At 33.8% G+C, this 15,565-nt stretch overlaps 3 protein-coding genes across 3 annotated transcripts; 1 reads left to right on the top strand and 2 right to left on the bottom strand.

Moving 5' to 3' along the window:
* Window positions 1–2,433: 2,433 nt before the first annotated feature.
* Window positions 2,434–5,395, top strand: LOC144851783 (microsomal glutathione S-transferase 2-like). The gene is made up of 5 exons (XM_078709396.1): window positions 2,434–2,553; window positions 3,047–3,146; window positions 3,598–3,668; window positions 3,898–3,979; window positions 4,476–5,395. The coding sequence occupies exons 1-5, from the start codon at window positions 2,487–2,489 to the stop codon at window positions 4,621–4,623; spliced, it is 468 nt and encodes a 155-aa protein (XP_078565522.1). The 5' UTR covers window positions 2,434–2,486; the 3' UTR covers window positions 4,624–5,395.
* A 305-nt stretch (window positions 5,396–5,700) lies between these two features.
* Window positions 5,701–6,559, bottom strand: LOC144851773 (uncharacterized). The gene is made up of 2 exons (XM_078709383.1): window positions 6,009–6,559; window positions 5,701–5,864 (listed from the first exon to the last, which is right to left on the bottom strand). Exons 1-2 carry the CDS (start codon window positions 6,555–6,557, stop codon window positions 5,820–5,822), a joined length of 594 nt encoding a protein of 197 aa, XP_078565509.1. The 5' UTR covers window positions 6,558–6,559; the 3' UTR covers window positions 5,701–5,819.
* A 2,734-nt stretch (window positions 6,560–9,293) lies between these two features.
* On the bottom strand, window positions 9,294–13,714 carry LOC144836282 (uncharacterized). Its single transcript, XM_078691539.1, has 5 exons — window positions 13,576–13,714; window positions 11,789–13,081; window positions 10,872–11,510; window positions 10,311–10,419; window positions 9,294–9,771 (listed from the first exon to the last, which is right to left on the bottom strand). Exons 1-5 carry the CDS (start codon window positions 13,628–13,630, stop codon window positions 9,762–9,764), a joined length of 2,106 nt encoding a protein of 701 aa, XP_078547665.1. The 5' UTR covers window positions 13,631–13,714; the 3' UTR covers window positions 9,294–9,761.
* Window positions 13,715–15,565: the final 1,851 nt, after the last annotated feature.

The following is a 15,565-nucleotide window of genomic DNA, read 5'->3' as shown; positions in this document are numbered from 1 at the left end:
GATGATGTTTTTTTTTCTAATTATAACAATTTAATTAAAGTTCGGAGAAAATGTTTAAAACAATTCTTCTCAACATTGTACATTAATGATGATACACACTTCAGCTACAAGAATTGTGAATTGTTACTTGAATTCACTGGAGCATAGAGATATCACTATAAATATTATGTCTATGATTGGAGGAATACATTTCTTCAGATTTGACTCTGAATTTACTCAACAAATTCACAGATTGTTTCCTGTATGTACTCAAAACGATATTGATTGTATTATTTATAGGGTAAAATGGTTTATAAATAGAAAAACTTTATATAATATATAAAATATATAACATATTTTTGTAGTCATATTATAGTCAGTTAGGCCTTGAATTTAAATTCTTCTCATATTAGCCTATTAATAGTCTCTCATGCAGGCCTACAATTAGTAATATTGTTGTTATTGTTTTTCATACGTACACACGACAATAAACAAGTTATTGATTTAGCATTGTTCATGATTTAATTTAACAGTTATATCTGGTTTATTTGAATAACAATATTCAATATTCACTATTTTTGTTTTTGAGATCATTATAATCTGCATCTGTTTTACAATTTACACAAATCTTAAAAAAGAAAGTTATAGCCAATACTGCCCTGATTTACGAAAGGGCATTATCTCAATTTTTTTCAAAATTGAGATTTTTGTCTTACATGACTTTTGAGGGTATAATCTATCATTTAAACTTAACAGCTACTAAAATTTTTTTCTATAAATATTAAAAATATTAAAAAAATTAAAATCAGTTTGGGCATTATCTTTATTCATACCTACAAAAAATTCAGTAGAAAGCATTATCTCAAAAAAACAATACACAACAGGAAATGATCGCTTGACTGCACACTGCAGCAGTAACAATTATCCAATCAGAGGTCGACTTGATGCATGCTAATTAGCACGCTTAAACTATGTTTGTAGATGTTAACTAAAATAAATTGAATACTTTTAATCAAATTATTGTATTTGACAACACTAAAATAAATTTATGCGGATACCAAACTAAAATGGAACATGGCTGCAAAGGATATTTTCAAGAGCCTATTGAATGAGTAGGCCTAAGTATAATACTTTTTATTACTTATGTCTTCGTTATTATCCTTGAAAATGTTAAAAAAGTCCAATGGTCATTTGTAGTGTTTTCCAATTGATATTTAAATCAATGTCAAGTAACTTTTGTTATAAAACAATGGCATTGGGAAATTCGTATTTTAGTCTTTTGAATTACATTTTTTTTTGGGTGTGGCTGTAAGTAAGCGTAGTCATTACATTGAATTCCATTACATTGATTATTCCTTTACATTGATTATTCTATTACATATTAATATATTTGCATAATATTAATAAATTTGTACTTTTTATAGACAACAAAATGTCTCATACCGACTTCTACGCATACCAAAACTTCATGATGTTAAAGAAGTACTCTTTAAAAAGGTTGAAACAAAATTATACTGGAAAATGTAAATATATGGATACCAGGTCTAGAGAGTTTTTAAAGAAAAACAGGAACTCCACAAATTAAAAAAGACAACATAATAAAAAAAATTGATTCCACAAACAGAAAACTTTTTGGAAAAATCCACCAACTTCAAACGTACGCAATCTGTTAAAAACGCATAAATATATCAAATACAAAACTTGTAAATATAATGCATAAAGCAATAATCTGTATCAAGATAGAAAATGCGATAAATTACTGTAAATCGAGTTTTTATAAATGGTTGTTTTATGTTTTTGTCATCAAATTTCATGAAATCCTTCCAAAGTGAGCACCACAATCCCCACCCCCCCTAAACCAATCCCCACCCCCACAAACACCCTCCCCACCCCTCGCCCAACAGCCACATGTTACTCCCTCTCATTAACTACCTATCCCTACTGCAACATATTTGTCTTGTGCTATTAGATTAGTTTTGTAGTGTACATTCTATGTAAATATAGAGATAATGCCTTTTGTTAAATCATCTATTGTTATTAGTTAGTATGAATAATTTACAAGAAGGAATTATCTCAATTTTGACCCCCTAAAAAATAAATTATTAAAATAAAATTCATGTTACATATTTTCTATATATGTACTAATACCTATTATAACTGAAAAACCATTAATTTGTCTCTAGATTTTTAAAGATAAACTCAAACACGTTTTGCTAATTTACTCAAAACTACATTTTTTGAGATAATGCCCTTTCGTAAATCAGGGCAGAATAAGTTCCCCTACCTCACCCATCCCATGATCAATAAAACGACATGATCTATTACGCATGCGCAAATGCAACCGTACCTCATAGCAAAGTCCATTCTAACTTCTACCTGCTACCTGAGAAAATTAAGTACAACGACTTGGTCTAGTACGCATGCGCAAATGCAACCGTGCCGTGCCATACCAGTTCTTTGCAAAGTCCATTCTAACGAGCCTAGTGGAAATTGAAGAGACTTTCATCATGGAAGAACATGTTTTACCGTTTGTTTTACCAGCAACAGTTGCACTCTTGTCTTCCTATCAGCTTGGTGAGTTTACATACGAAACTTGAATTGCATATTTACTACTACTAGCCTATTTAGCCCGATAGTGACTCCCGGTGATGCCTTGCTCCCGGTGCACTGAGCTGCACCGCCAGCAGTCTTGTCCAGGGCAGGGCGCGAGCCACTTAAGTGCAGGTTAGCTACTGCTGGTTGCAGATTGTGGTATGCGGGATTCGTGGTACTGTATGCTTTTATAACGAGTATTCAGTTTCAGCAATACCGTAGAAAGCGTAGGCAACTCTTTATAGGCCTGCCTATACAATTAATAATAATTTGATTTTTGGAAATAATAAATAACATTACGTGTGTCGAATATGAAGCACTAAGTGTTGTTTAGTTCGGCCAATTTATGAATGAAAGGGCAGTTTTTTTTCACATTTTTATATATTATTTTAGGTCTCGATAATTAATTTTAATACACAAATATTAGGTCGCATAATATTGAATGTTGCTATTAAATTTCTTTTGTAATTTTTAGCTCAATTTGCTTTGAAGGTGGGTAAAGCTCGGGCTAAGTTCAAGGTTAAGCCACCAGCAACTGAAGGTGACCCTGGGTTCATTCGAGCCTTTCGAGCACAGTAAGAACAAATATTTTGATAATGTCTGTATGGAATATAAATTACAATAATAAGAATAATTGTTGAAATAACCTTGATAATTCCATTTTTAAAAGAAAATTACTTTAAAGTGGATCCACAAATTTAAATAAATTCTCTAAATTGTTTGTTACATTGGATTTATACCATAGAAATGTCAAACTGCAATATACAGTAGTTTTGGTTTTGTCTGATTGTATGTGTATGATTCAAGGTTAATTTAGGTACTTTGTGGTTTTAGCTTCATCTCTGCTTGATGTTAATTTTGAATAGCAATAAGGCTACCTGTGCACTGTTGTTTTTCCCTTCAATATTTTTCCTTTTAAATACATCTAATACCTGAAGTGAATGTAAATGCTTGTAAATTCCTGTGATATTTTTAACAAATCAAAAAATTGTTGATACTGATATTACATTTTTTTTCATAAAACAGCCAAAACAGCCTTGAATTTGCACCAATTTTCTTAACTAGTCACACTGTTGCATCCATATATTTTCATCCAGGTAAGTACACACACTTTTTAATTTTAATTTTACATAAAGTAAAAAATGTTACTCTTGAAGTCGCATATTCAGTAGTAAGCATAGGGGCACTTTTTAAAAAACTCATAATTCAATAAACAACAATAATCTCTTGTTGACAGAGTTTATCAAAACATATCTGTTAAAATAATAAATACATTTCAAAGACTGGTGCATGTTTGAATTCAGATGTTGTAAAACCTTTTTCTAGTTGCGGCCAGTGTGGTTAGCCTTGTATATATTTATGGAAGACATTTGTATTTTGAAGGGTACTGTCGTGAAACTGATGAAAGGTATGATATGATCATTTTCTCACTAGATATAAATTTTAGGCATAGTATACACAATTAACTTTAAACCGCCTGGTGATCTATTGGAAAGTTATTTATAAATGGTGAAGATTAGGAATCCTGTGAAAAAAAGTAATTCTCTGCTTGTATATTCAAACATCATGGTGGCGCTATAGTCATAATGATACAGCTTAAGTTAATTAACATTTTTTGTCACAATTGGCTTGACATAACGATACTTCAGCTAGATTCGCATATTTAACAAAAAAAAACTCCCGCTTGTGGCGCTATATAAAAAAAAAGAAAAACAGAGACTTATGACTAATAGTTAACATCCCCCACCACCCTCCCTCAACTCCTTAAAGACGCCTTCAGTTTACACTTTACAGTATTTCATTAAACAAACGAAAATACAAATTTCTAAATTATCCAAACACCTAGTACTCTCTAGTACTGGAGAGATTGATAACATTCTCATCAATCCATCTATTTTTTTTAGGTTACCAGGTTTCAGGTTGAGTACCAAGGCTTTAAAGGCTTTGATTGCTATGGGAGTCACTGGTGTGTCTCTTGGTGCTCTAAAATATTATGCAGGAATTGATCTAAAGAAATCTGCTTTGGATGCAATTTCTAACTACTTGTCTTAATTAGATGGTAGTTTTCTTTATCTGTCAAGAGCGGTGGAAATAAGTATGAGCCTGTAGACAATCATAACATTTTCTCTACCTTTTTTCGAATTAGATGCTTATACTAAGTGACAAAAATATCAATATGTCTTAATTTTAATACTTTTAATACAATTAAATATAACAAAATGTTATACAGTATTTGTATTTTAATACAAAAAGTTTCCTTTAAGTAGTTTAAAAGTGAGCCCTCTGTGGATTTGTGTCTCTGATTTTTTAACTTTAAAAGAATTTTAAAGTGAGCCCTCTGTGTACTTGTGGTTCTGATCTTTTAAACTTTAGACGACTCTGAAAGTAAACCCTCTATAATCCTGACGTTCTTACTTTAGATAAATGAATTCACTTGTGGTTGTCCTTGGCAATTTGCCTCAAAAAAGAGAATAAAAAATAAATAAACAGTACAGTACTAGTAAATTAAACAAAATTTCACTTTGCATTGTTGCAAAATGATTTCTAATCGAGTGTAGGCCTATACCTAATGGATGTATGTATATTACTACTCGGTATACTTCAAACGTTTTATACGTTTTATAAGAATGAACTATTATTATACAAAGTGTAATAATACGATTTAAACAAGCAAACACTAAGAAATGAGCAATATGCACTTTTAGTAACAAGTATGTGAATGTTGTATTACTGATACTAAGTATAAATTGTTAAATAGTCTGTGTAATGAATAATAGATTATTAAGTAAGTATTCTGATGGCATTGAAATAAAATAAAAAATAAGTGATAACGTCAAGGTTTCATTCTTATGAACGTTGTAGTATAATGAAGAAAATTTACTAAACATTTCACCAATTATGAATCGCGTAAAAATAAGTAATAAAGTATAAAGGTAGTAAAATTATTAAATATTGTAAACATATATTTTAAGGAGACCTCTACCTTGTTAACATCATTCAAAACACCCACGGCAGCAAATAATGACACTACGTACGAATGGTAATTTTCTTTTTAGTAGAAGTGGCTGTTCTACTATTCTACTGTTGCTCCTCGTGTTGTCAGTTCGTACCTCAGACCCATCGGTCGAGTGTAAAAATCTATGTCTAAGCATTTGTATATGTACACCGTTAAACACAATGTAAAAAGTAAGCATTGGTACACTGGTTTCAAGTTAGTAAATACTGTTAGAACATATCGATGTTGTTCGTTAAAATGAAGGGAAGCTGAAACTGGCACCTTTCGCTGGCTGTTGCTGAAAAAAAAATTAAGAAAAATATTAAGATGATTTGTAATAACTTAATTTGAATTGACTCAAAATCTACACTTTCTCCACAATTTTATTGTTCATTTATTTAATATGTTTAATCGAAGTGTGTACTAACTCATTAAAACCTACCCGTCCAGAAGAGTGACCTTTTGATTTTCCAACTTTTGTTTTTCCGCTGCTTCCAGCTGTATTTCCACTACCACTGGAAAATAATCCCCCGCCTACCCCGCTGCTTTTTCCTCCCTTTGATTCTCCCTTTTCAGACTTCTTTTCATATGGATTCTTTTGATGATATCGATCTTGTGATTTATTTTTGCTTGATTTACTATCGTCAGCGCTTCCAAAAAGCGACTGTAGTTTAGACTTTTTGGGAGTTTCTCGACCTCGACTCGACTCGACTTTTGCAGAACTGGACTTAGCACGATGTTCAGGTTTATCATGATCGGGGGTTGTGAATAGGCTTTGCATTTTTGATTTTGAACCAAATGACTTTTCCTTTGATGAACTATGATAGTGCCCTTCCTCTTCGGAGTCGTACTCTCCCGGGAGCGGCTCAGGTGGGTCCTCGTGATACCGATCTTTAGATTTCCCTCGCTGTTTAGTTACACCCTTTGGAGGTTTTGTGGTAAATAAGTTTGAGAAAAGTCCTCCACCGCTCTCTGGTTTTCCTTTAGACATTGTAAGTTGCTGCTGTGATTATCAAAATATACACATTTGTGTAAATAAAGTTCATTTGTAACACTTTCAGTTTCAAGCTAAATGAAGGCCAACTTAAATTATTTAATCTAATTCTAGATGTACATCCATATAATTTATTCTTAATCAATTAAAATGTATTGTCTCTGTATTTATAAAGGCTTTTCATATACTGTAAAAGCATACACTCCATTCTAGTGTAGATATATGACTGTTTTCTGTATTAACTTATGTGACCCGTGTTAGTGAATCACTACTCTAGTCCATCAGAGTGTTACCGCTTACAGTATTCTTCAAACCCTTTTAATTTAGTATGCTATGTTTCACTTTCAATGAATTGAGTCATTGTACTCTGTAACATCTCCAGTTAATAAATAAATCGCAAACGTGATTTATTACAAAACTTTCAGGACAAGTTTACTCACAGAATTATGATGGAATATTTGACTAAAGAAAATATTAACTTACCAGTCAAATTACAATCAAGATTAATCGACCAGTAGGGTAAAAATATAATGACTATATCTTGTGTTCCTTTTCTGCAAGCAAAACAATTTATCCCTCTGCACAGAAAACCAATCAATGCTCACTATACAGCCTGATACTGTGTGTTAATTTATAACCATAGATATTCCAATGTGACTATCTGGGATTGTTTTTTGAATAGAACCTTGTCGATACCATTGTAAGCATTTAAATTAATCAATATGACAGCCCATTATTTTGTTACAGCTAATCCGGTTGCTATTATGCCCTTGTTGTCACTATACTAAATGTTCACACAAAGACATTTAACCAATTTTGTATTATCTAAATGCGAGTGGGGACAATTCGCCGAGTGGGGACAATTTGCCGAGTGGGGACAATTCGCCGAGTGGGGACAGTTCGCCGAGTGGGGACAGTTCGCCGAGTGGGGACAATTCGCCGAGTGGGGACAATTCGCCGAGTGGGGACAGTTCGCCGAGTGGGGACAGTTCGCCGAGTGGGGACAGTTCGCCGAGTGGGGACAGTTCGCCGAGTGGGGACAGTTCGCCGAGTGGGGACAGTTCGCCGAGTGGGGACAATTCGCCGAGTGAGGACAATTCGCCGAGTGGGGACAATTCGCCGAGTGGGGACAGTTCGCCGAGTGGGGACAATTCGCCGAGTGGCATTCAACACTTGGACAATAACAAAGTTAAAGATTGTTCAAGAAATTATTAATCTTTGCATTAGGCCTGCACTACTTTTCTCTATTGTAAATTGATTCTCACTTGAACCCAACACAATAGAACAGATTATCGATTACTTGAAGTTTGAAATTTTTTATTTAAAAAACAGGATGATCAATAGTGTCCAATACCAATATTAATGGATCATCTGCTCAATTTACCCATTGAAATATATTGGATATAATCCATGCCCCCACTTCAATATTATGAGTGTTAATTATATGGAGTCATCTTAATAAACTAGCTTCCTTTTTACTAGCCAGAATTAAATAAAAAAATTAACAACTAGACAAGTAAGAGAGTGATTCGATAGTTGAGAGCACTTGTTTTGGACTCTTTGATCATTAAAACTTCAGTTACTTGACACTCCAGAACAATGGTGTGTAGAATGTAGTTATGAAATTAGCGACCTTGCTTTTACTGAACTTTTCGAAAGCAAATGTTTGATGTATCATCATTCCTATTTTTTTCGCATTATTTTCCACTGATCCGTCTGTTCTCATATTATTTAAAAAGTGCATTGACCTGTTATGCCACCCTTTTGTATAGACCCAGATCCGGCCTCAGATCAATATACAATTTGAACCGATATTATTGTCACCTACTATTTGAGGATTAAATTCCAAACAAAATACCCATGTTGTTGAAGCATGACGTAGCAAAAAGCAATACAATAATAATACGTATGATTCTTTAGTAAAACACATTTCCGATTCCTAATGGGCAAATGTTTTGCCCTTAACGTGGGCAATGCAGTTCATTTCCTTCAACGTAATTATTTAGGCCGACGATGATAAGCAAACCTATAGTTTAAAACACTAAGCTTGGTTCCCACTAGACTTAACGCAATGACGTAAGCGCAACGAATCACCAATCACGACGCGATGGACATTCGAGCTCTTGCTTGTGATTGGTTAACTCAATACTTGTGTTGCACTTATGTCATTGTATTGCATCTAAGTGGGAACTAGGCTTTGGAATGGCAGAGAAATTGTTGTATCATACTTTCATCAAATAATGTCGTTGTTGCTCTTTAAAATAGTTGTTTTGTCCACGTCATGTTGCCTCAGATTTTAAGTTGAGTCATAACTATGGTTAAGCAACAATTATCTCACAAAGATAAACTTTAAACGTATCAATTACTTTTAATATCAGAACAAACAATATTATTCCTTAAATAATATTTACAAATAGAAAAAATATTCTAATTTAGTCTTAAAAATATATTTAACAAAATATTTCTTTTAATTTTAATTTCTTAATTCGATCAGCATCAAGCTAGTTAATACCGTATACATTATATGTTTTTAGACTCATCGACATAAAGATCAACTTTGGATAAAGAATATTTACATAATATCTTGGAACTAATAATTAACATTAATATAATACAGATTCATTTTGAAAGTGATACTGCACATTTTAATTTTAAAAGAAACTTAAATTCGACAATAAATACAAAGAAAAAGGTTGAATTAAGTTTTGTTTTTATTAAATAGATGTGACGTCATTGTTTTGTAGATTTATTTTTTGTTATGCTCAGCTATTTAAATCGTGCATTACAGTAATATGTTTATTTCCTGCTAGTAATAACAGGAAATTCAGCAATCAAGGTAAATTACTCTTTAAAAAATAAAAACCTTTCTTCTACTCAAAACAATAAATTAATCAAAATAACATACATTTATAACATAGACTATATTCGTTCTTTTCGTTTAACATAAAGACATGTAATATTACAGAATAGAAGATAGTACGTATGAGTAGTAAGCTACTGCCTACCTTAGGAATGAAAATTGCGTCAAATGAGAATCGCGTTTTTGGTCAAGAATTTGTATTTAATTGCCTTAATTTAAATATTTGACCCAGTCCATCGGCAAGTTTACTTTAATGTGGTAACTTATTACAGTCATTTTTTACATCGTTAAATCCAATCCTTGTTTCTCTCTGTGTAGAAATGTCCCAGCATTCCGTGCAGTTATGCTTTCCTGTAAAACAAACAACACTCATTAGAGACTTTGGCAAAACTCAATTTGAGAACAAACTGAACTTTCGAAAACATTAACCATTGCCAAATTAGTTTTAACTCGGAACCATCAATTACATGAAATTATATGAACTAATTATTTTTGTTTGAAAATAACTTGAAGTACGAGTATAATATATGAAACGTTTATTTCCATGTTGTTACGGTAGCTGAATCAAAAGCGCCTTAACAAAAAAAGGAAAATAAGAACGAAAGTGGAAGCGCTTCAATTCGTTTGTAACGAATTTGGATGTTATTAGTATGCCTTAGTATTTTTAATTAGTTATCAAGTATTAGTAGAAAATTACAGAAAATAAATCACTGTGTTTATGATATTGGTCCTAGTTCCATAAATAAATTGGTCCCAATCATGCTGGAAATGAGAAACTGTCTTCTCCATGGATTGCCATCATGTATCTCTCGTATCTTGGCAGTTATTCTTGGAAATTTGCTCACTAAACCACCCGATTTGTCGAAATATAATTAGATAATGTTACTTACAATTGTTTCATGTGATTGACAACGATACACATGGCCATACTCATCACCAGCAAGATCAGAAATGCTGGTGTTATTGCTACCACTATAACAAGGTTCTTTGAATAACAATCTAAAAATAGAAGTGGAAATGTAATGTTCAAGTGTTAAGCGTGGAAGTTAATGGCTTTTTTAAAATTTATTATTTAGTTATTTTATTTGTTCAAAACCAACAGCGATAAAACCGCTACTAACAGGTTTGATAAAATAAAACATAATATATGATATATAATCTATAAACATGTTCAGCAATAAATTAAAAAACATACATAAAACAGTTCGGATGATCGCGTCGTGATTGTTCAACTCACTTGCGTTACGCTTACGTCATTGCGTCCAAGTGAGAACCGAGATTAACTAATAGAAGTCGTAATTTGTGTTCAGAAGTATAAAGAAAGCTTGTGAATACCGGTTGTTTTTTTTTTCTTTTTACCTCGGACCATGGACCAATTTATAGGTCTATGGTCGGACCTTTCAACGGGGTCCTGCTCCTAATAAATACTCATACAATTTCAAAGGACTTACTCTCAGGTATTGTTGGAATGATTGGAAACCGAGGTGGTGGTGTTCGCCAGGCCCATCCATATCCTGGCACATCTCCGAATCCAGGGCCTCCACCAGCTTGTCCAGGTAGACCGACTCCGGGCATAATAGGCACACCCATACCTGCATTACCAGCCCCTCCCATGCCGGGCATGCAACCTCCCATTCCTGTCATTCCAGGCATCATCATTCCTGGACTACATGGCATTCCCATGCCAGGCATTCCCATGCCAGGCATACCCATACCTGGCATACCCATACCTGGCATACCCATACCTGGCATACCCATACCTGGCATACCCATACCTGGCATCATACCAGGTATACCTGCACCGGGGGTACCGGGTGCAGGTGGCCGCTCCCCGGGCCGATCGCCATTATTACCCTCTCCTGCTCTTGGATTTGGTTTGTTAGGATTAGGATTTGAACCTGGATTTGGGTTAGGATTTGGGTTAGGATTTGGGTTAGGATTTGGTCTTGGATTAGGATTCGGTGGTGGCCTAGAATTTGGATTCTGCATGCCCTGCCGTGCACTTGGACTCGGTATTCCATTTGTTTCGGTACATGGATTACGCATTGGTGGGTCAATGGGTTGAGGACATGCGTATTCGACATCACCACCTGCAATTAAACAATGTTTTTATTAGTTATTATGAAATAAAATCAATAGTAAGAATTGGGCGAAAAGACTCAATTAATACGAATCATCTAAATTCTAACGTTAGTGTTAATTACCACAATATTTGTAATAATAAATGGTTGTCACTATATGTCTTTTCCCCATTTCGTATATTTAGTGATAACGTGAAATATTATAGCCAGAGGCAGTAAAAGGAAAGTAAATTGCAAAACATTGGAATGATGTGATATTACAAAATCAAATAAATGAAATGTCTAACCTGTTGTCGGATCTTTGCGAATACATATCAACCTTTTAAGGTTGTAAGCGGTTGGAAAGCCATATGAGGTCATTGGACCTATTCCGTATGTGATTGCAGTGAAAGAATTGCCCGGTGATGGATTCACAATCGTATGTGTCCCTTGCATCAAGGCCATTGACCTTCCTCCTCCATAACTCACAATCTTTCCTGCAGCAGGGACGTACGTTGTCCCAGTCATGGACGGAATAGCAGCGATGTTAATCATACTCACTATACCTGGAGATGATATCATCATATTCACATATGGAGAAAAATAATCACCGCCTGACATTTTGAATGTACCAAAAGTAACTTTGTCTTTGACGTACTGTTCAACTGGTGGGATTAATATCATGCACGGATCGCCGATTTCGTCACTATCTCGCCCCTTTGAAAATTGGATTGTCATAATTGGTTGGTTAGCGCTGATGGTTGTAATTGTATCGCTCGGAACATTAAACTCTTGAAACTCGCCTTGGTTCTGCAGATAAACTGATGTACCAGAGATTTGAACGGTTGTTCTAGCACGTGCTGCGATAACTCGAAAGATATAACCAGATGTACGATTTAAAAATGGCATTACCGTGAACATACCTCCCCAAGTGGGGACGGGTGGTACCATTTCAACTAGATGGTCACATCTTTGTAGTCTGCCTGGAACAAGCGTACACGTGTTGCCACTAACTACTGCTACGGGCGCGGTTGATTGGATTCTTGTTCCTGTCAAATCCATATGACTTTGAAATTGAATGCTTCTCAATCGAGGAAGTGTGAAAGTGTATATATCACCGGGCGAGTAAGACATACCGTTATATGTGACCGGTGCTTGGAATGTAACCTTTACTCTTGTGTTATCCATAGTCGCGGTTATCACTACTTCTGAGAACTCTTGCGGGAGTGGATCGTAGGAAGCAACGAAGTATTCCGTTCCTAACGCATCCACAGGAATCACTAGAAAGGCTTCTGTTGATTTTGCAATATCGTTTAAGACTGCCACGGACACGTCTTTCGTTGAAGAAACCAATACGGTTCCATTTTGCATAGCACATCCATGAGCTGCTGCTGGCGGGGGTAGAAGTATACGGGCTTCTTCAAGACCGTTTATCATTTGAGATCTTTGGAATCTTAGGCCTGGAATATTGACGTCGATTTTGTTTGCCCCCAGTTCGTGTCCCGTGACTATCATAATAATGTTGTCTGGTTGCCGAACATTACTCGGAATTCCGAATACGAACTGGCGTCCTCTTGTATCGGGTGTTTTTGATCCATAGCCTGTGGTAAATGGAATATATACAATACATAAATAGGCCTCCTGCAGTTTCTTTAAAAAGATAAATTGTTATTTGTTAGAATATCAATTATAAGAATGTGTGATCCTTATCGTAAATGCTACATATTTCTATGAATAACTATAATTAAAGTGAATAAATGGATAAATAGAAACATTTAATTTTGAATGAATATATATTTTAATAATAAAGAACGAGTTCTCTTTGGCGCTGCTTCTTCGATGTAAGTTATGACTTAGGCCTACGTATTACGTTGGTTGGTAAAATATTACATATTATAATATATTTTATACATTATATCAAATTGAGTTAAGTATGTGTAAATCAAGTTTTTCTCAAATGTATTCCACATTCAATATGCCATCTGTATTAACATTCTTAAACCAAAGCGAATGAATGAATCAAAAGCTACTAATAATCAAACAATGATCATGGAAAGAAAACTAAAAAAAATAAATAAAATCTAAAAAAACTTACTCTGTCCATGACTGGAATTAATTGCTAAAAAACCTAACAGTAAAAACATCCACATGATGATGCGTCTTGAAGTAAAACACTATAACATTCACATTCGTTAGTTTTTCTTCTTAAAGTTGTTTTCGATGTGTTTCTTTGAGTATGCTTTGTTAATGAGTACACTGTTACAACAACGATTGTGGTACCTGGTAGTTGGTTTGTTTCTCGTCCAATAGCATGGCATGACGATTATTCATTCTGACTCACCGTCAAATCATCTTCCTTTAAGTAAATTAAATTATCATTGCTTTTAGTTTTTTGCTTCCTCTCTTTGCCTACGCTTTTTGGGATGGGTATTTTCTGAATCTTTACTTTTTTCTGGAAATTTTGAGTCAACATTTTGAAGATTTGTAATTATTGAACTGTAGAATGTTCACGTTTATATAATTTGTCCAAGTAGACGAACTTGAACACATAATTTCCATAAATAGGCCTACAATAAATCCCTCCTATTGCAAACATCCGAACCTTCTTGCATACCGTACGATTTTCTAATATATAAACATTGTAATAGTAATTTTAATTGTGAAATACTGTATTTTATATCATTCCATATCAATTCTATATATTTTATATAGGCCAACATAGTTTCCCTAACGAGATAATACATCTAATCTACTCATATCAGTTATTGTATAACGTAAATATAAGTGTATTGTCAAATTATAGAGTTTAAAAGGAAATGGCAATACGAACATACACACTATTTAAACTGTTCACAGTAGATAATACATTGGCACCTGTCATTATCCATACAATCTATGCTTATTCATCGATTTCAAAGATTTGGATTACTTTAGACTAGATTGTAAACATTAAAGAAAAGCTAGCTAATATAACAGATATTCGGGTCAGATAGTGGATATTAAAGCTATGATAAAATAATTGATTATGATAGTAGGATCAGGATATTAAATACTCATTGGATATTATATTATGGTGTCAGTGGCCAATAACATACTTTCTATTTCTACAAATAACCGTCTGGGTAACAAATGTCTTATCTCGTCTCTTGTCAAAGACTTGTTTTAGATGAGAATTTATAAATTCATATTTGTTTCTGTCGTTCATTTGCTTTCTTGCCCTCTTTCCCATTACTCCGGGGCCCTGTACAGAGGACAATGGTAGACAGTACATTAGAGAGGTTATAATGACTTAATGTAAACTTTGGTCCATTCCGAAGATCTGCGGACATCCTATGTGTCACGTTTGCTTCATCAGTCACACGTGCAACCATTATGTCGGTTTTATTCTTACGCGAATCGAAAGTATTATTAATAAAGATTAGTCAACAACTAATGTGTATTAATAATTGTATCTACTTTGTGAAAATATGCGCAACCAATCAGACAACAAGAATGTTCGATTCGCGCCAAGTATTCGCTAATGGAGGCTTTAAGTACTGACCTGATGTAATGACATTCCTGTTGAGATACAAGTTAATTTAATACCTTTTTAACATTTGAATTATGAATACAAAATTTATTTTTAGTATAATTAGGTAAATAAAGAACTTTTGCAATACGCCTAAGGAAAATCTACGAACGTATTGTTACAAACATGTTTGAACTCGATGAGGAGTAAGTAATGAAGTACCGTCTGTTTGTTTGTTTGTTTATTTATTTTCCCACATAAAGTTGTTACGTACGCTGGAGGCCATACTAGGTCTTGTAAATAATAACATGTTATGGCTCTTTATAAGATGTCATAACCCATATTAGAAAGTATTTATCTAACAAAAGATTCTATATTATTACAACATTTGTTATTGCTAATATTTTATCTTTGACCATGACTTCCGAATGAGCAAAACATAAATAGCCTCTTTACGGTGATTTCAACATCCTCTGTTGACGATAATGATAATTCTGACGTAATAGTGACGTAATAGTAAGAGAGTATATATTAGGCCTAATCATTGATCATTAATTGGATAAACAATAAAAGTACA

This window comes from Antedon bifida, chromosome 1 (genome assembly GCF_963402885.1).
Source record: "Antedon bifida chromosome 1, ecAntBifi1.1, whole genome shotgun sequence".
NCBI classification, from domain to species: Eukaryota; Metazoa; Echinodermata; class Crinoidea; order Comatulida; family Antedonidae; genus Antedon; species Antedon bifida.
This window is presented reverse-complemented; position numbering and strand designations above follow the sequence as displayed.